The following is a 21,861-nucleotide window of genomic DNA, read 5'->3' as shown; positions in this document are numbered from 1 at the left end:
TTTTCAGCTAATTTATAAAATTATTGCACAGATAAACTGAATAAAAGAATATTAATATATACTTCTGACTACTGATCACTGCTAATTGAAAATCAATCTATGCCAGGCCCAATGGCTTATGCCTGTAATCCTAGCACTTTTGGAGGCTGAGGGAGGATCACTTGAAACCAGGAGTTTGAGATCAGCCTAGGCAACATATAAGACTCTACCTACAAAAAAAAAAATACAAAAATACAAAAATTAGCCAGATGTGGTAGCATGCACCTGTAGTCCCAGCTACTCAGAAGGCTGAGGATTTGCTTGAGCTAAGGAGGTCAAGGCTGCAGTGAGCCAAGATCATGCCACTGTACTCCAGCCTGGGTGACAGAGTGAGACCTTGTCTTTAAATTAAAAAAATATATAGTTATACTTCAAAACCAGAAACTGCCTTAGTTGGAATCTCATTTCTTTTTTTAAATTAAACTGCCAACAAACCTGAAGCTCCGGTTAAATTCCTAAGTTTTTCCAACTTAATAATTAGAAGGAAAGTAGACTGGGCCCGGTGGCTCACACCTGTAATCCCAGCACTTTGGGATGCTTGAGTCCAGGAGCTCTAGACCAGCCTGGGCAACCTGGCTGTCTAACCCTCCTGAGTAGCTGGGACAACAGGTGAGTATCACCATGCCTAACTGATTTTTGTTTGTTTGGTTGATTGATTGGTTTTTTTAGAGATGAGATTTTGTCATGTTGCCCAGGCTGAAATTATTTCTAAAGCATCTTAATGTACTCACATTTTATTGTAAACGTGTGGATTAATGAATTTAGTTGGCTTGAAATTTTTTTTTAACTTTAGATTCCAGGGGTACATATGCAGATTCGCTGTATAGATGTATCGCATGATGCTGAGGTTTGGGCTTTGATGGAACTCATCACTCAATTAGTGAACGCAGTATGGGATAGGAAGTTTTTCAACCCTTACCTTCCTCCCTCCCTCCTTTTGGAGATGCTGGTGTCTGTTATTCCCATCTTTATGTCCCTGTGTACCCGATGTTTAGCTCTTATAAGTGAGAACATGCAGTATTTGGTTTTCTACTTCTATATTAATTCACTTATGGCCTGCAATTTTTGTTAGGAAGTTTAATTAACCATAGAATTCCATTCCCTAAAAATTCAGTTGAGGATTTTGCCTTGAAAATTGACTTTCCCTAGCCAAGAAAACCATTTTGCAAAGGTCCATTTGAAGTAACACAAATAAATTTTGATGGCCACATGACACATAAGGCAGCCCCACTGAAACAAACACCGTCACTCCCTTTTCTAAGCCCTGAAAATGCAAAATGTAGAGTTATTGCCGCTCTGTCTACTGAAAATCCTCCTAAAATCTATTAGCTCACTTGTTTGCCTTACTAATAAAATTGAATATAAATATGTTTTATGAGCCATAATTTTACAGTGTGCTATAAGGCTCATCATTCTGAATATTAATCAGCACTATAGAAGAGCCATAAGATAAAATGCTCACACCAGATGCCTGTGGACATAACCATGAAATTTCCTTGTATTCAATCTCAGATACAGCTTTGACATGTAATGTTCTTCCCTCTGAAGATAGTTTTGGGAAATAATCCAGTTAACAAAAATTTCTTATTAATTGGTTCCAGTTAATCCAAAATTTACTAGAAATAAATTTCCTATTTTTACTGAATAAAAACAACTAAATGCATGTTAAGAGGAAAGCTGAATTACTAATTTTCTAATTTGGGGAGTAAATGAATCTTCTATTTAGAAAGCATCATCTTTAGTGGTAATGCCTTGCAGGTGGCTTTCAGGCAGGCTGGACATTTAAAGGGCCAAAATAGCTTTGTGCAGTGGCAATATTGCAGCCAATAAGGCTTATCTGAGGTGCAATTATTGCTAATCAAAGGGCCAAATTAGCCAAGATTATTGCTAATCTTCACCAAACAAGTTATTCCAAGCTTCCAAAGTACTTTACAAGGTTGACTACCCTCTTCAGACCCCCCGGAAATAGTTTACTACATTATTAATGCCTTCAAGCACTAATTCAAAAATACCTATTAAAGAGGTATTAGGTATTGATATGGTTTGGATTTGTGTCCCCGCCCAAATCTCACGTCCAGTTGGAGAAGGGGCCTGGTGGGAGGTGACTGGATTATGGAGGCTGATTTCCCCCTTACTGTTCTCATGATAGGAAGTTCTCATGAGATCTGATGGTTTAAAAGTGTGTGGCACTTCACTATCTCTCTCTCTCGCTCTCTCCTGCTCCTCCATTGTAAGACATGCTTACTTCCCCTTCCACCATGATTGTAAGTTTCCTGAGGCCTCCTAGCCATGCATCCTGTTACGCCTGTGAAACTGTGAGTCAATTAAACCTCTTTTCTCCATGAATTAGCCAGTCTCTGGTAGTTCTTTATAGCAGCGTGAGAATGGACTAATACAGGTACATAAAGCATAAGGGGTTACTATAACCTATTTGGTAAGAGATACCAACCGAACACTTTAAAGTTAAAATGCATTCCATTTTTAAATATGTAAATAGGATAGGAACATTAATATTTAAAATATCCTATGGAATATTATCCTTTCTGTTACAGAGTCCTCAGTGTTGGCATCAAAGGTTGAACTTCTCAGGCTATACTTTCACACCACAAAATACTTTGTGAAATTATGTATAACTAGCATTCAGTAGATATACATAATATTCTAAATGCCTTTCACGTTTTTACTTTAATCCTCACAAAAACTCGATGAGGTGGGTACTCTTGCTTTCCCCCATTTTACAGATAAGACCACTGAATACAGAGAGGTTCGTAAACTGCTAGGTTTATATTGCAAATAAGTAGAGCAGCTGGATTCAAATCCAGTGTAGGCTAAGGGTCCGTGCTAATCCCCACTCAATTATTTTCACCTGCCCCAAGATTCATGCATGACAACATGGAAAATATCCCATTTTCAATAAAACACAGTGTGGAAAATCCATGGTGTAACAGAGAGAACCTGGGCTTTGGAGGCTGACAGAGTTTCCAAGCTCAGATGACTACTTACTCACTGGTGCCTTCATCTTAGTGCTCCCTGTTGTGTAAAACAGACATGGCAACTCCACCTCATAGGTTTTTTATGAGGATGAAGTGAGATCATATATGTGACATGCCTAGCTAATTCCTCTCTCTACCTGTCCTCTTGGGCTGTTCATAGTATAATCCCAAGCTAAAGCCTTGCAAATCTATATTTTAATCTCCCCATGAAAGCAGTGATGCCCTAAACAGTAGGCTAATAAATTAAAACAGCTAATCTCTACTGCTTTTTTTTTCTTGAGATGGGATATTGCTCTGTCATCCAGGCTGGAGTGCAGTGGTCCAGTCATAGCTCACTGCAGTCTCAAATTCCTGGGCTCAAGTGATCCTCCTGCCTCAGCATTCTGAGTAGCTGGAACTACAGGCACATACCACCACCACATCAAGCTAATTTCTTTATTTTTTGTAGAGACAGGGTCTCACTATGTTGCCTAGACTGGTCTCAAACTCCTGGACTTAAGCTATCCTGCTGCCATACATACTTCAAAGTGCTAGAGATTACAGGCATGAGCCACTGTGTCCAGCCTGCTTTGCTTCTTTAATAGCTGATTTTCTACCAGGCATAAGTAAAAACTAAAATCTAGCAATAGTATCAAAATGTACAGTATATATTTTGAAAAGAGTAAAGTAAAATATAAAATATAATTTAAAATAATGTTATATCGGTGATATGTCTTTCCTAGGCCGGTTGAAAATGACTTTTTGTTATGTTGCAAGTTCTAAAAATTCTAAACAGAACAAGAAAGTCAACTGGTGCATGCAACATAGAAAGTTTGAGACAAATAAATCCTGGTTACTCTAAGGGGATTAAAAAAGTGAGGTACAATACTATCTGCAACATTTCAAAGCAGTTTTTATGCAGTAGTAATTATCCAAGAGAGCACAGGTAACATTATTAATTTGTTTGCTACTTACTTGTGATAAAATTTGGGATCTGAGCTGCCCATTGTGTACTGTGCACTGCCACAGATTTTATGTACTCAAGAAGACCTTTCTCACAGTCCAGTAATTAAGTGCTATTGACATTGTAATCTTTGGAAATTTTCTTAATGAGCCCAAAAGACACGAATCTTATAGATAAAACCTCAAAGTAACAGTGACTCTTTAAGTGGCTTGTCAGGAAGAGAAAGCTCAAACATCAGTATCTGAAACACAGGAGAAACCCAAATTTAAACCTAGATTACATTGTGTTGTTAATTCTCTGAGACTTATAGGGAAGAAACATCCAGGGGGTGATCTGAAAAGGGTTTTAAAGGACAGAACAATCGTAATATATTAGATATAATTTAAAATCTTTCTTTTTGCCCTTTGAAGCTTTGGACCCAAGATGTATTTTCAGTAAGTATATTTTGCACTGATTTATAAAAATAAATATTGTTTGAAAGTGAAGTTCAGTTGCCCCTGTTGTTTTAAATACAAAAACAAGTTTTAAAATCACGTAAGAAATTGGAAGTTAGATAAGAGATAAAAAGAAGTTTCAGGCGTAAGTGTTAGCATTGTTTTATATATTATCTCTAGACTGTCAGCTATAATGGATATAATTTGTTAAGGTTTTCAGATTCATATTCAAGTGCACATTTTATAATATTACAATGTATATCCAAACAATATATTTCACATAGAATTGATGGCCATAAAAATGTTAGAAGGAGTTAATCAATGAATTGTGAGTTAAGTACCAGGACTAACCTGATTTATTAAATATAATGTATTATGGGGTCTGTAAATGTTAATTTCACTGCCACCAACTTTTCCATTACTTCCCTTATTACCGTCAGTTACCTATTATTCAAATTTTATATTTCTAGGTCGTACATGTCATCTTTGTCTTTGAGACTTGTGCTAATTCTCAACTACCTTTTCTTAGGAATTTCCCTTGCTTTTTATACATTTATTTAGAGATATTTTCTATTAATACTTGAGGCATATAATTTAGCATATTAGATGATAAATTAAAACCTGGGGCTGGGAGTGGTGGCTCACACCTGTAATCCCAGTACTTTGGGAGGCCAAGGCAGGTGGATCTGTTGTGCTCAGGAGTTTGAGAACCACCTGAGCAACATGGGGAAGCCCCGTCTCTACAAAAAAAAAAAAAAAAAAAAAAATTAGCCTGGTGTAGTGATGTGCCCCTGTAGTCCCAGCTACTAGGGAAGCTGAGGTGGGAAGATCACCTGAGCTCAGGGAGGTGGAGGCTGCAGTGAGCCATGATGGTGCCACTGCACTTCAGCCTGGGCAACAAAGACTCTGTCTCAACACAAACAAACCAATAAAAACCTGGACGATCAGCAGCCTGTCTCTCAATTTTTCCTTCCAAATACAGCGAATTCTGAATGGTATAGAAATTGGTTAGGATGACCAACTGGATTAGAGAAGTGATGACAAAAATAAGAAGCTCTCTCTGTAACTCAGGCTCTGTCCATAGGTCAGATTGGGATTGAAAAATGTTAGAAATGAAAAGGGAAGGCAACCCATATGCTTTGAAAATACAGTGTTAATCTTTGAAATAAATAGGCAGGTAATTACTTTGAATTTGCAAGATCATAAAAATTTAGTAGAAAAAAAGGTTAGGCTAATACCTATTGAAATGTCCCTTATTAATTTGATGGACTGTCTTATTTCAGTCTAGTGATGTTTTTAAGCATCCATAGACAATATTTCATTTAATAAATACCACTAATCACATTCCTTATGTCACCTACACCTGGTGCTTAAAGCTCTCTAAAGCATGAGGCAGGAGACAAGAATGTTTCTGGTGTGTATTGTTAGTCCAGTTGAGCCATGTGTTGGATTCCAGCAGCTTCTCTGCCCTGTGACAATGATTTCATCCCAAACCTTGCTGCCTGGTTGCAGACTGATATTGTGGTCATTTAAGAGGCATTATAAACCATATAAGCCATTATGGTACTAACAAAATACTGAGAAAGGGTTTAATTAGTGCAGAGACAAGTGGGTATTAACTTTTTAATTTAGGAATGAGTCTGCTGGCAAAATGTTACAGGATATTATACATGGATTCATACAAATCCATGGGCTTACCAAGCGTACTCTTAACTGAGTTTGACATGACATCTTCGTATATGAAAGGTACCATATTAATATTCCTTTCAGCTGCAGGAACCTCCATTTCAGAAATTGTGGGAATAAACTGAGATCAGAAAAGTGGTATTTACGAAGTGTTGGCTTCTACAAATGTCACTGGGTTTCAATCTTCAGCTTATCACATTCCTGTCTTGTTCAACTTCTTTAATCAAAGTTGCCCATCTTCAAATAAACAATCACATGGAAAAAAAGATGTTACAGGAAGGAAGTATTTTGTCTACTATTAAATTATACACAAATGTGAGCTACAGTTGATCGAAAAATGATGAAATAATTTTATTTATAGACATAGTTAATGTAGAAACTTTTTTATTATGAAATCTTTCAGATATTAAGGGAATACAGAGAATTATATGTTGAACATCACCTGGCTCGATTAGATTTTGCCATGCTTGAGTCATAAAAGTAAGACAGTGAAGACTGAGTTGATATCATTCCTCCTTCTCTCCCCAGAGGTAACCACTGCCTTGATTTTAGAGTTTGTCAATCATACATATTTTATATCACTACACAGACACACACTCTTATACATGTACAAACAATTTATAACATCATTTGGCATGTTTTCAAGCATTATATCCATGATGGTGGAAGTATGTGTTCTTAATTTTTACCTATAAATGTTTTTGAAATTTATTTAGAGCATTTTGCTGTATGTAGCTTGAATTCATTTATTTTACCTGCTGTATAGTATATTCCATTGTATAGTATGAATATTCTACAATATATTCATTCTGCTGTTGATGGGAATTCAGAAGATTTTCAATTTGTTAGATTCATAAATAGCTGCTATTTTTCATAGTGTACATGTGTGAGAGGTTCACTAAATACCTAGAAGAGGAGCTGCTGAGTTCTAGTAACTTTACTAGATAGTGTCAGAATGTGCTAGTAATTGGTTACACTACTTTACACACGTATCAGTAGGTTATGAGTTTGTATTGTTCTATTTTCCTACTAACACTTGGAGTTGCCATATTTTTAATTTTTGCTGATATGATGGGTGTGAAATTGCATTTATTCTTTTTTTGAAATTCCCTGATAACTAGTAAGAATAATTTTTTATGTTTATTAACCATTTTAGTTTCCTCGTCTATGAATTGCTTGGTGCTAGAAGTAGATGATTTTTCTATAATTGGGTGGTTCTTTTTTATAGGAGTCTATACATTCTGAACATTATCTCTTTGTTAGTTTCACGCTTCACAAATATCTTCTTCCTGTCTTAATGCACTGGCTAGAATTTCCGGTATTGTAATAGAGCAGTCGGTGGCACCCTTTTTTGGTTTCTCTCTCTAACAGGATAATTTCTAAAGTGCCATCATGAAGTATGATGTTTATTGTAGGTTTGTGATAGCTATTCTTTAATCAAGTCACTGAAGTTCTCTTCTATAGCAGGTGCTGAAAGTTTTTATAACAAATTGATGGCTAAGCTTTACCTGGTTTTCCCCCTTTACCTATTAAGCTGATAACTGTGGTCGTTCTCCTTTAATCTGTTAATGTTGAAATACATTAATACATTTTCTCATGTTAAATTATACTTATATTTCTTAACTTTCGTGTTGATAATTAATTTTAATTTCCTGGTCTTTTATTTAGAATTTTCCTTCTGAGTTTGGTCTATATTTTTTTTCCCTGAATTCCCATTATGTAGTTTGGATATAAAGGCTGTACTCGACTCAGTAGAAAGGATTACCTTCTTCTACCTCTTCTTTCAGATGATTAAAGTTAGTATATAATAGATATCTCAGCCGGGCATGGTGGCTTACACTTTGGGAGGCAGAGGCAGACGGATCGTGAGGTCAGGAGTTTGAGACCAGCCTGACCAACATGGTGAAACCCTGTCTCTACTAAAAATACAAAAATTAGCCGGGTGTGGTGGTGCACACCTGTAATCCCAGCTACTCAGGAGGCTGAGGCAGGAGAATCTCTTGAACTCGGGAGGCAGAGGTTGCAGTGAGCCGAGATCATGCCACTGCACTCTGGCCTGGGCAAAAGAGTGAGACTCTGTCTCAAAAAAAAAAAAAAAAGATATCTCTTCTTTGATGGTGTGAAAAATTTGTCAAATTGGACCTAGTGTCCTTGGTGAAGGTGAGAGAGATTTTCGAATACAAATTTAACTGCTTTAATAGCTGTTAGTGTTCTATTTTTTTATTGAGTCAATTGCAGCAACATTTTTTCTAGGCAATCCATTTGATCTAGGTTTTCAAATACATTGAAATAAACTTGTTCATTGTATTCTCCTATTAATTCAAAAATATCTGTAATTATGCCCCTTTTCTGCCCCTGATGTTTTCTTTTTTCTGAGACAAAGTCTTGGTCTGTCGCCCAGGCTGGAGTGCAGTGGCAAGATCTCAGCTCACTGCAATCTCCGCCTCCCAGGTTCAAGCGACTCTCCTGCCTCAGCCTCCCAAGTAGCTGAGATTACAGGTGCGTGCCACCACGCCCAGCTAATTTTTCTATTTTTAGTAGAGACAGGGTTTCGCCATGTTGTCCAGGCTGGTCTCAAACTCCTGACATCAAGTGATCTGCCCACCTCAGCCTCCCAAAGTGCTGGGGATTACAGGCATGAGCCACTGCACCCAGACTCTCCCTGATGTTGTTTTATATATTTACCATATGTTTGTTCTTAATCCTGTCAAAGTGTTATATGATTTTTAGTCTTTTCTAAAGTACTAATTTTTGGTTTATTAATTTGCTCTGCTTTTTTTGGTTGTTGGATTTTTGTGTTTCTCTGCTATTTCCTTCCATTTTTAAAAGATATTTCTGTTTTTTCCTCTAGCTTACTCATTTTTTATTTTTATTACATATTAATAAATGCATTTATGACTCTAAAAATGTTTTAGTTGCATCCCATAAATTTTGACAGCACTTTAACTGTTGCTTGACTCTAAATATTTTATTCCATCATGATTGTCTCTTTAACACAGAGATTTTTAAATATGCTTCACTGAGATTGCTTTACCTTTAATTAATGACTCCTAATTTCCTTGTAACCTTTCTATTAGCTCGTCTTATTAATTTGGTAGTTCAGACATGCTTTATTCTTCTAATTTATTGTATGCCTAATCTCTTATGTTTTCTGAAACAGAAATATAAAAATATCTTTCTATGACTGAAGATTGATCAGTTTCTCTTAGTAATTCTCAGTTTTTTGTTATACATTTTAAAGCTATGTTAAATGCTTCCTGGTTTATCATATTTTTTCTTGGTGGATTGTTGCATACACTGGCCTCTTTAACCCTGGTAATTCTTTGATGTCTTAAATTCTATTGTATCTTATATCAATAACATTATAATAGCTTTCATATTAGTAGTATTTGCATTGTATCTTTTTCATTTTTTTCAATATTTTTATGATTATATTGGATTTTTCTCTTTTAAGCAACTTAAAATGATACCTTTTTTCTTTTTAGTTCTCTTTGATAAAATCCACTTTTTAACAGGTGAATTTATTGTTTACAATTGTGATTATTGATATATTTGGACTTATTACCTTATCTTTGTATTTTCTGATATTCTGCTTTACTTTCTATTCTTTCTTGCTTTCTTTTAGGTTGATAACGTTTTCTGTATTTTGTTTCCCCCATGCTGATTCAAAAGCTGAAAGCTGTGTTTCTTTTCTTTTATTGTATATGTTTATATGTGTATATGTTTAGTACATGTGTATGTTTAGAGTATCATTACTTCAGTAATTTGCTTTATGAGGGCCTGTTGATGGTAAATTCTGTTTGCCTTAATTTTTACCTCACTCTGGATGGTAATTTAGCAAGACATGAAATTCTAGGTTGGCAGTTATTCTTTCCTCCACATTTTCTTTTGTATCATCACCGTTCAGCCTCTACTTAGGATTATAAGAAGTCTGGTGTCAATTTTCCAATCATTTGTAGTTATTTAGTGTTTTCTTTATGGTGTTCAATGTATCCAATGATGTATTTATCTTTATCAATATTCACGATAAAATTTGGATCTGATGATTCATGTATTTCTTTACTTCTAGAAATCTCTCAGCTACTACCTTTTCAAATATTGCTTGTACATTTTCTATGCTTACTTCTTCTGAAGCACTACTCAATCTGTTCTCCATGCCTCCAATCTACATTTTCTAATTTTTCTTTGTTGTGCATATGGGTGAATTCTTCAATAGTACCTTCCAACTTTCAAATTCTCTTTTCAGCTATGCCAATTTATCCCGTGTTTTAGTGTTTCATTTTAGTGACTCTTCTATTTCCAAAAATTTTAATTGGTTCTTTTTCAAAGCCACTGTTCTTGTTTTACTCTGGGCTATCTTGTATCATAATTGGTTTTTCCTTTTTTATGATAATTATCATTAAACATGAACTCTTTGAACATACTAAGCATAAGTTTTAAAATCTTTGTCATACTGTTTCATCAACTTAAATTTACCTGGAGTGAATTCATGTTCTGATAGCTTATCTTGCTTTTGTCTTGCCTAGCATTCTATCCTTTGTTTATTTTGGAACTTAGGTTTGCATGCTCAAGTCTCTCTCTCTCTCTCTCTCTGTCTCAATACAATATTTCCTGAATATAGTTCTGTGACTGCTTCTTGTGCCTCTCTTACTGCCAGTTTACAGCCAGTTCTTATAAGTTTGGGGGTGCCTACTTTGCTGTGACATGAAGGGTCCTGAAGACTCCAAGCCAGCAGGTGGTCTAGCTCAGTTCCTCTGCACGAAGTGAGTCTGTGACCTCTAACCTTCCTAGGCTCATAGCTCACTACAAAGCCATAGCCCAGGTTAAAAACCATTGTTGTTGTTGTTGTTTCTCGACTTTCTTTCATTAAAGTTTCTGCCTTCAAGAAGTGAATTTGTTCTTCCACCCAGCATGGAGCACATTTAGCATCTGTTACCAAATATGAGCTTTATTCTTGACCATCAGGATGGGTTTCTGTAGCTGAAACAAGAGACGTGTGGTTTGGGTTATGTATTCCTTTGCTAAGGCCACCATAACAAACTACCACAAACCAGGTGGCTTCAACCACAGAAATTAATATTCTCACAGTTCTGGAGGCTGGAAGTCTGAAATCAAGGTGAGGTTGGTTTATTCTGAGGACTGTGAGGGAGAATCTGTCCCATGACTGTCTCCTAGCTTCTGGTAGTCCTGAGTTTCCTTTACTTGTAGATGACATTCTCCCTGTGTCTTCACATTGCCTTCCCTTTACCTACATCTCTGCGTTCAGATTCCTGCTTTTTATAAGGACACAGACATATTGGGTTAAGGTCCACCCTAATGACCTCATCTTAATTTGATCATCTGCAAAGACCCTATTTCTAAATAAGCTCACATTTATAGGTACTGGAGGTTAGGACTTCAGCATCTTTAGGGAGACACAATTCAGTTCCTAACAGGCTGGCTCGTTACTTCACATTTCGTTACAAGAGACATGTTTATCTTGTTCTCCCAGTACGTCTTTTTGTTTTTCTTTTTAAATTTTATCTATCAGGCCCATATGGAGTCCTAAATCATGAACTCACTATACCATTGTTCTCTCTTCTTCCCCCACCAAAAAAATCCTATGTGTTCAAATCAGTTCTCTTCATGTTCTGGATAAAAGAAACTTCATTTGATTTCTACCTTATTTTATCTAGTTTAAGAACACTTTATCTTTGTAAACAACTGCACAGTTATTGTTATCCCATGTATCCAAAGCATACGTTAAGTACCAGTCATTTTTTTAAAGAACACTTTTAAAGTCTCTGTTGTATCTTCATAAAAGTCTTTTCCTTGTGTATCCTGTCTGTGACCTAGGCAGTAAGTTGCCTTCTCTGGAAAAGCATGTGTTACGGGTTGAATTGTGATACCACACACACACACACACACACGCCGCCTCACAAGAATATGTTGAGACTTTAATCCCAGGCTCCTATGAATGTAATCTTATTTAGAAATAGAGTCTCTGCAGATGTAATTAAGCCAAGGTCTTCTAGGTGGACTCAATTCAATATAACTAGTGTCATAAGAGGAACACGTCCTGTGAAGACAGAAACACACAGGGAGACACCATGTGACGGCAGAGACAGCGATTGGAGTGATGCAACCACAAGCCAAGGACTGACAAGGATCGGTGGCCACGACCTGAAGCTAGGAGGAGGCAAGGAAGGATTCCACCCAGGGTCTCAGGGGGAGCATGGCCCTACAAATTTCAGACACCTTGATTTTGAACTTCTAGCCTCCAGAACTGAGACAATTCTTTTCTGTTGGTTTCAGCCACCCAGTTTGTGCTACTTTGTTATGGCAGCTCTAGCAAGCAAATACAAGGTAACAATTTAATAACTTCGATGGCACCACGTTAAATAATTGATACCCACTATTCCAAATGAGTTCAGTGGCCATATGTTTTCACTTTGTATTAAGACTTAGGGTAAGGAGTTCTGCCATTCAGTACTCACCATAAAAGAGATATGTTCCCTTGATCAGTTAGAAAGCTACTTCTTTGAAGCTTCAACATATGTTCTAGCATTAAGGAATCAAATGTGACAAGGCTTGTGTAAAAATGTGCCTGCCACTTTCCTGGCAGATAGCAAGTGATCTATATATGTTTGATAAAACTGAGTCTGAGGCCAGGCATGGTGGCTCACACCTGTTATCCTCCCAATACTTTGGGAGGCCGAGTTGCGCAGATCACTTGAGGCCAGGAGTTTGAGACCATCCTGTCCAACATGGTGAATCCCCGTCTCTACTAAAAATACAAAAATTATCCGGGCATGGTGGCAGGCATTTGTGGTCCCAGCTACTTGGGAAGCTGAGGTGGGAGGATCACTTGAACCCAGGCGGTGGAGGTTACAGTGAGTCGAGATCACACCACTGCATTCCAGCCTGGGTGACAGGGCAAGACTTCGTCTCAAAAAGGAAAAAAAAAAATTGAGTCTGAGGTTACCTCCATTTAGACTTAGAACTTAGGTTATGGTCTCACAATATCCCTATTTGTCCTGGAGAACACCACCATGTCCAGTACTCTCATCCATAAATGTGCCCATGCCTCCTTTTCTTACTCTCTCCTTCGCTTCCTCTGCAAGCAGCTGCCCTCTGCCCCTCCTTCCTTTTGATGTGAACCTGCTTGAGGGAAATCAGAACCTACTTGCTCCCCTTCTCTGGCTCCAGTTTCCTCCACTTTTCTCCTGGCTTCATTGCCCTCTGGCACTGCCATCAACTGGGTCACCAGAATCTGACAAATGGCAAATACAATTTCTAGTCCTCATCTCACTTGACCTCACCTCAGGATTTTGTTACTGCTAAGCATTCCTTAATTCTTTTTTTTTTTTTTTTTTTGCCAAAATCTGGCTCTATTGCCCAAGCTGGAGTGCAGTGGTGCAATCTTGGCTCACTGCAACCTCCGCCTCCTGGGCTAAAGTGATCCTTCCACTTCAGCCTCCCAAACAGCTGGGACCACAGGTGTGTGCCACCACGCCCAGTAAGTTTTTATATTTTTGGTAGAGACAAGATTTCGCCATGTTGCCCAGGCTGGTCTTGAACTCCTGAGCTCAAGCGATCCACATGCCTTGGCCTCCCAAAGTGCTGGGATTACAGGCTTGAGCCACTGTGCCTGGCCCCTTAATTTTTTTGTGAATAGCTCTATTGAGATATAATTGACAAATAAAAATTATATATACTTAAGAGAAATGATCACCACAGTCAAGCTAACTGGCATATTTATCATTTGACCATTTTCTTCCTCTCCATCTCTTCTTTCATCCTTCTCCTCTTCCTCCTCCTTTTATGATGAGAACACTTAAGAGCTGCCTACCCTCTTAGCAAATTTCAAGTATACAATACAGTATGGTTAAATAGTTACTCTGCTGTACATTAGATCTTCAGAATTTATTCATCTCACAGAACTGAAACATTGTCTCCTTCACCTTAATTCTCCAAACACTCTCCTCTTGACCTCCAAGACACCAACCTGTCCTGGTTCTCCTCCTCCTATTCAGAGCGCCCTTCTCAGTCTCTCCTGCTTGATCAATTTTGCCCCTGCTCTGTGTCTTAAATGTTGAGGTTGCTAAGGATTTCATATTTCGCTTCACTTTTTCACACTTTGTTATTCCCTGTTGAATCCTTCAGCAGATCTCTATGGCTTTCAAGATAAAATCAAGTTCTTCAGTTTAGCCTACAAGACAATTCATAACCCCTCCCTCTCCCTTATGTGAGCTTTCTAGCCTAGTGGTCACAAATGACTTGCAGTTCCCTGCTGTTTCATGCTGTTCCAAGCACCTGTGCCTGTACACATGCCTTCGTCTAGGTGGTGGGTCTTCTGCCTGGTCTCGCTGAGCTTCTGTGTTCACCTGGTTATTGATGGCCTTATGCTGGCTGTCTGCTGGGGTGACAGGGGTAACCAGACCTCATGTCCCTCATTATCAAGTAGGCTAAGCCAAGCTTGCTTTCATGGCGGTCTCAGGGTTCTCCAGAGCAGCAAGAGAGCAGGTTCCAATGCACAAGGATTATTCAAGTCTCTGCTGGGGTCACATTTGCTCTTATCCCATTAGCCAAAGCAAGACACAGGGCCAAGACCAGAGTCAATGTGTGAGGGAACTGCAAAGGCTGTGGTTAACAAGTGGAACACACTACTTAGCCTTCTAGGTTTTACCTTCTCTTTGTTAATCCATTCACTCATTCATTCCACAGACTTTATGAATGCCTAAGCAAAGGCCTAGGTGAGGCACTGAGGATATAGAGATTTTTCTCAGTGCTTGGAATTTATGTTCTAAGACAGTCACTCAATGACTAGCACATTCTGTAAAAGTCAGACCAGGATTTGTGGAAGTCCCATGAGGTAAGGTGGGCCTCCTGAGGTCTGTCTGCATTCTTCACCATTTCTGCAGAAATCGCTACCTTGCTATTCAGAATTATATATTAATTACCAATTTTCCCATAAGAATAATCAGAAACCAAGATACAGAAACAACATTTTAAATATTTTCAGTGTGTATGTTTTTAAAACGGTGACTAAAATATTACTGCATTTCTTTGGGAACGTATAAATTCAAGCATCAAACTGTGTGATAACAGCATTTCCACTAAATATGCAGATGTCAAGGTGAGTTACAGGTGAGTTACAGGAGCATTTAACATTTCAATCCTTAGGCTCCAAGTTGTTCACCTGTTCATAAGAAAACCTAGCTGCTTGTAACTTCAAATATGTACGTGCAAAAATTGCATAGACCAAATGTTCAAATGAAAATCCTTTCAGAGACAACTACCTAACGCTTCCATATTAAGAGTGTTTATTTTTCTCTAGGATTAGAACAGATTGCATTGGCAGCCCAGTCTTTCATTAAGAGGGGGGTGGGGAATAGAGTTGGGCCTTCATTTTCTCACAAAAGGCACAATGTGAAGCGCATCTGTGAACATTGCATAATTTGTTATGTTCTACAAAGAGGTGGGTTTTTGTTGTACACATACCAAAGCTATTTGGTGCCGTTTCACCAATGATCTCTATTCAGGTCCAGAAAAGAAATTGGCCTCAGAAGAGTGAAAGGAAAGTAAATTTTTCTTTAAAAATTAGATACAGATTATCACTTCAAAATGCAGGAGGGAATTTTACAAGTGCCGGTGTACTGATTAGCTTTCCAATGGACATCCAGCCCTTTATTAAACACATGCTAGCTGTGGTCAACTGTGACCGATGTGGTTTATTACTCTCCAGAAGGGCTGAACTGAAATCACCCATCTAATTTAATTGAGAAATGTTGGATGAACTTGAACTGTTTCATGGACATGAATGACCAGAGAATTTATTTGATGAGACGTTAAAGGCTGAATACGGTAACTATCTCTTTGATGGTTTAGTACAGTCGATTCATGAGTTCATTAGCATGCCTTTCATATTTTTCATTACTACCTGAGCAACCTAATCGAAAAAGGCAAAAAATAAAAGTTTTTGTACAGCATCATTACAAAAAATTAGCAACCTTCCCTTTATTGGTAAATATTCATGAACATTTTTAATGTAGTTAACTCTTTTCAAAGTGACATCAGCTTTCCAGTAAAGGAAGTTCACAGTAATTAAATTGTGAAAAACATTAATAAGTCCACTGGGATTTTTCATGTGATAGTCCCTAAATTATTTTCAAAATGTTGTCTTCTGACTTCATTCATTAAGACAAAACAAAAAAAAGCCTTTAGGAAGTTGGCATGTTATTCACCAAACAAACTCCTTTGCATTTTCTCGTAAACTGGGCAGTGTGAGCTGCAATTGGTGGCCTCGCAATGAAACATTTATAGTAACTTTATCAAGAGTATGGCACAGAGGTGGCATCAGATGACAGTGCTTTCTCTTCATGCGTGTCTGCTAACATTTAAGATAGATTCTGCTTTTTTTCCAATGACTAATGGTGAGGCATAACTTGGAGACATACATCTTTTTTAAACTGTATTAAAATATTATATCTTTTAAATTATCCACAGAAAGTCAGAGCTGGAAACTCTAAGAATAAATTATAAAATCACACTTTATGTAACTCTTTAAATGAAATTTTTCATTGAAACTTTGTCATTAAAATAGAAAGGCCTTTGGCTGTGCCCATACAAGCATAATAAATTGTATATGTTTGTGATACTGAATGACTTTTATCCATATGCTGCACTGCAAAGCTACATGAATGAGGCATTTACCAAATCAGGCCCACCACATTAAACAGAAAAACAATCTTTATTCATGGTAACTTATCAGTTTCAATTAATCAACCCTAACAATGGAAATTCTGATGTGTTCAAGCAACTTGAAAGCAATAGGTCATCTCCAGGGCAGCATTGTTGTGTCTTTGTGCCGAAGATTTCAAACAAAGCAACATCTTCAATAAATATACATGCATATACATACATACATGTGCATATATATACATACAAATGGACAGTTACAGCTGAGCCCTGTGGTGCCAACAAAAATGCATGTGTATTTTTTATTATTTTTATCATAGCACATGTAATTGTTTTCCCTCAAGTATTACTTTTTGAGCTCTGCAAGTTTAAACAAAAGGGAAGAAATTTCCATTGGATGACCATCCTTTCAGTTTCTGTACTGCTATGTGAATAGCATTGTGCAAACCATTCCATTGGTTTTGAAAAGGGGTAACCATTGGTTTGATTTGGTTACACGGTTTAGTAAAGAGCTCCCTCCCACTGCCTTAGGGTCTGTGAAAGGTCTGTGACCTGTTTAGAACTGCCAAGTGAAATGTCATGTTGCCCCTCCCAAATGGGAGTATCTGCATTCATTTGATCAGTATAAAAAATGATTGGGGATGGCGAGATCAGTGCTTTTGAATTGCAATTTATAGCAGTTTACAAAAATGCACATTGTTGGAAAAGAAAACATGGAAGTGTTTCTTTCTAAATTGCATTACCTGTGAAATGTCATTAGTCTTTTAAGGATATTTACATCCTTTTTTATTATTTAGGAGACTTACTTCAACTAAAGAAAATCAGAATTTATTACATTATGATTTTTTTAACTTGTATTTTGGTTTTAGTGGTAACATTTTTTAAAAAGCAATGTTTCTGAGTTATTCGTATAAACATAATTTATCATGTCCATTTACTGATTTTCTAAGATAATCTTTGTTAATGGGTTGTATTAGTAGAAGATTCTTAATTATCTTTCCCAGATTGTTCAGGAGATTTATTTGTTGGTAAATTCCTTGTCTGCTGATTTCTAATAGACTAAAATCTCCAGTATACTTAACTCTAGCAAGTTTCCACTATTCCTTCAACATTGTACTACCAGAACTTCTTTGTAAGATGAGTACTTTTCTAAATTATGGAACCCATTGACTCATCTACATGTATGCATAGTTTTATAAAAAGAAATTTCATTTCTTTTCATTAAATGTGCAAAAGAATACAGGAAGCTTATCCAGAAAGTTTAGGTAGCCTGTTCAAGTTCATAAGGACTGAATGCAGCCTCCTGGAGTTTCTGGGGTGCAGAAAACAATGCCCTTTATGCTATTTCCAGGCATCTCACAAGCTACGGAGCTTGTGGCAGTGTGTAGCATTGGACATCACTTTAAAGAAAGCTTTGAGCAAGAAAAGTTACCTTGGGAAAAGGCCCTTGGGGCTTTCCTGGTTGATACTTGACTAGAAAAAGAAAGGCCCTTCTGCAGAAAAGACTTGACCCAGATAGGCTCTGGAGCACTCCACTTTGAACCTCCCAACCATTGAAAGCCGAGGTTGTCACGTTTTTATCTTTGTTCATGTTAAGCCTTGGAATGACAGCCTGGCTCCTCTGTGTTCCCCTCTCCCACTGCCCCGGCTATAAGTGTCCACATTGACACCTACCGGTGACCGCAGGCTGCAATGCTTTGTTGCCTTCTCCACGCTCCTGGCTTTCACTGGGATTAGCCCAGGGCCTTTGTTCCCCTTCAAAGCTGGAACATCACATCCCATGTTGTGGCTTTCCTGTCTCAGACCCCCAACGCTTTCCTCACAATTTACGCACCAGGTAAATGTCCCTCCCCACAGGGCAGAGAGCTCAATGTTGAGGTTGGGGGGGTGCGGACATCTTTCCATTCCCCAGTTTCAGAGCCCAGGGCCAATGTGGTTTTCTTTCCTTCTCATTCATAATTTTCTATTTCACATGGAAGAAAGATTGCAAAGCAAATGGAAATTTAAATCTTGGAAAAATCAAATCCCTGGGCCCAAACACAGACAACTCTTCCCACTTTTTTTATTCTGTTACAATGGCTTCAGTAGAATGTTGAGTACTGGCCTTTATCAGGGGCACCTAAGACCGTTCCTGCAGTCTGGGGCTGCCGGAGAGCCCCAGACTGTCTCAGAGCAAAGCTTGGCTGGCACACGCTGTCTGGAAGGCCAAGGATAATCTGCCTGCCTGCCCTACCTCCTTCACCATCTCTCTTCCAGGTTCCTGAGGAGGCTCCCAAGTAGGGCCAGGGCAGGGAGGACCCACTAAAAAAAATGACGCAAAATGCTTTGGGGGAAGAGTGGGGAGTGGTTTGTGTATGGTAAGTAAAACCAAGTTTATGTCTGTCCACCTTTCTTCACGTTTAGGGAAGTTGTCAGAATCCCCAAAAGAAGAGTCCTTGGAGGAGCCATCCATGCGCTGGAGCAGCCCCGCAGACTGTTGATTAACCGAGCAGAAGCCTGGGCTGCGCAGACGGGGCCTCAGAAAGAGTGGCCTCGCCGTCCTGGTGTAAGGTGCCTCCCTCGCAAAGGATACTATCTCCAAGGATTTTCTAAACTAATTGTTTAATCTCTCCAGATTATGTACATTAACCAGCACTGCGCTCGAATAGACCTCAATGCGCGCCTTGTCCGCGCTCCTTTCCACGCCTTTAAGGAAAGCCCTGGCTGGTGCGGGGTGAGCGGGGCGCACTGAACCTGCAGGGCAACCACATCCATTCAGGCGCTCCGGGGACTCAGAAGAGCCCAGGCGTCTAAGAATGGGAAGGAACGGACTTTAATTAAAAAGTTTGACTCCCTCTCTAATCCAGTCTTTCTATACCAAAAGCATCAACTTGATTTGCTGTCTCCTTGCCCAATAACTAGTCCCCATGAAGGTGTGTCATGAAGACTAGAGGGAGATCGTACATTTCCTCAAGGAAGATTCATTCTTATCTTACCCCGGCACAGGGCACCTAGCCGCATCTTAAAGGCTGTCAGAAGTTCTTTAGTAAGTAGGGAAACTCTTTGGAGTTTTGCTTCCTGGTAAGGATGCAAACCAAGATTCTGTTGGAATGCCAGACACCATTTACCAAAAGGCGGGTCTGCTTTTCTTCCATGCGTAATGTCCAACTTGGTTCTTTCTATTCCCCTAACTACAAGTAAGGCCTTGTTAAGAGCCTGTATCTGAATCGTAGGCTCTGGATTACAGAATTCTAAAGTTATTTATTAAGTCTCAAGAAATATATTTGTGGTAGTTGTCACATAAAGCTGATATTCTTTAGTTCAAAAGAAAGCTGCAGAGGTGATTTATTTGTGCGTAAAAGGAACAAGATTTAATTGGAGAGAGAAGTGTTATTTTCAACGCAAGTACACGGGATGGTATAGCGCTGTGGAGCATTATTCGAGCTTCATCTACTATACACTATATGCCGCTGTCTCCAAAGGAGTGTTGCCCTAGAAACTTGTTTTAAATCTGCTGCTATATATCAACACCTTGTTTTAGCAGTCCTTGGCTGAATTACAGTTACACAGTTTGGCGCTTCTTTCAAATTTCCTCCCATCAGTTTGGCTAAAGAAAGGAATTTTTCTCCTTTAGAAATGAATTGGCTTAATTAGTAAGTAGATTAATGGCAATTGCTGGTGAGTTGGTTTCCAGCAGAGTTTCACCAGAGAGGGTTAATCGGAGTCAGGTCTGGAATCTTTCCCAGAACTGGCTGCCAGCCATTTCCACCAACCAATCAGCCCTACAAGAAACAGAGGAAATGAAATAAAATTTGTATTCTCTGTGCCATCGTCCTGGGCAGAAATTCCTTGGAAGCAGCCTCCTGGTTGGGTGCAATATCAAACTGCTTCATTTCAGAACTTTAATAGTAACTTGAACCTTCAAGATTTATCTGGGTACCAAAATAAAGTTTCAAATGGCACAATAAAGGTCTCCACAGAACACTGGATGTATTGGAAATTTCTGAGGCTCTCAGCCAATTTCAGGTTGAGAGAAATTGCAAACCACCCAGGTCCTGCCCTGTATCTGTTGTCCATCAGATGTCCTTCAAAAGTTTTGCTCTATGTTTTGCAGCCTTTTTACTTATTTTTTCCCATAGTGATGAAAATGCATTCATAGTTTAACTTGCAGCTGCATTAGTCTTGCAAAAAAAAAAAAAAAAATCCCTGCTGAGAAATGCATATAATAGGAAAAACAGATCGGCTGGACAGCAGTGTAATTAATGCCAGAAAGGGCTGAGGCCGGTTTCATAGTTTGTCTTTTGAGGATATCAAGACGAGACCTGGTGAAAAATGACGCATGCTTTAGCATTTCAGAAAGCTGGCAACTGGCAGCGCTTTTCCTTTTTTCTTTGACTTTCTGCCGCGGAACAAAGAGGTCCGCAGAACTAGCTAGGTTGTAATGAGTTCTATGTCCCTAGCACATTAAGTGCATCATGGAAACATATTGTATCGAAATAGTTTGGAGGAGAATACCGGGGATGAAAGAGAATGGGTGCTTTGATCAGCTCCCTGGGGTCCTGAGCACGCACAGACTGACTTGCAAGGAGTTATTCAGCTCCAGCTAGACACACTTACAACACCATTGAAAGAAATTTGCATATCTGTAATTTATCACATTGGTCCAGAACATTATTGCAAGGTAAATAAAAGTTAGTTGAATAAAAAATCAATCATCGCAGATATAGAGAAAACTGTGAAGCCAGTCTTTCCACTAAAAAATAGAAATAAATATGTCTATAAAACATAGTGACTTAGAAGCAGCTGACTTTATTTTAAAATGCCGTTAGAACAACAGGTTATGCACTGGCAAAAACAAGAGTGGCCACAATTTCTTTGCCTTTCTGCGTCAGGGGAGTGTGTTCACTGCTTCCCACTGGAATAAAGTCAAAGTTGAGATGTGTTTGGCCATAACCAGCCTGCAACATGCAGACAAAAATTAGTACACATTTTGAGCAGATATGAAAGACGACTTAATCTCTCCGGCATTTGCAAATGCTAAGTTAAATCTCATTTCTTCTTCTGTTGATTTCATTCCTAAGCCTTGTTTGCCGAATTTAGCTCAAGA

The 21,861-nt window shown here is 38.4% G+C and overlaps 1 protein-coding gene and 1 pseudogene across 2 annotated transcripts in view; both read left to right on the top strand.

Annotated features, from left to right (window-relative positions):
* Positions 1-19,616, top strand: part of C10H10orf67 (chromosome 10 C10orf67 homolog) — a 152,953-nt gene extending 133,337 nt beyond the window's left edge. For both annotated transcript variants that reach the window (XM_055296761.2, XM_055296760.2), the window contains one exon: positions 19,179-19,616. In XM_055296761.2, coding sequence (XP_055152736.2) covers positions 19,179-19,255 — 77 coding nt within the window. In that variant the 3' untranslated portion in view covers positions 19,256-19,616. The remainder of the gene's footprint in view (positions 1-19,178) is intronic.
* Positions 1,837-1,902, top strand: LOC129492473 (uncharacterized; annotated as a pseudogene).
* Positions 19,617-21,861: the final 2,245 nt, after the last annotated feature.

Source organism: Symphalangus syndactylus, chromosome 10, assembly GCF_028878055.3.
Source record: "Symphalangus syndactylus isolate Jambi chromosome 10, NHGRI_mSymSyn1-v2.1_pri, whole genome shotgun sequence".
NCBI lineage: Eukaryota > Metazoa > Chordata > Mammalia > Primates > Hylobatidae > Symphalangus > Symphalangus syndactylus.
The sequence above is the reverse complement of the archived record's forward strand: the minus strand, read 5'-3'. Positions and strand labels throughout refer to the sequence as shown.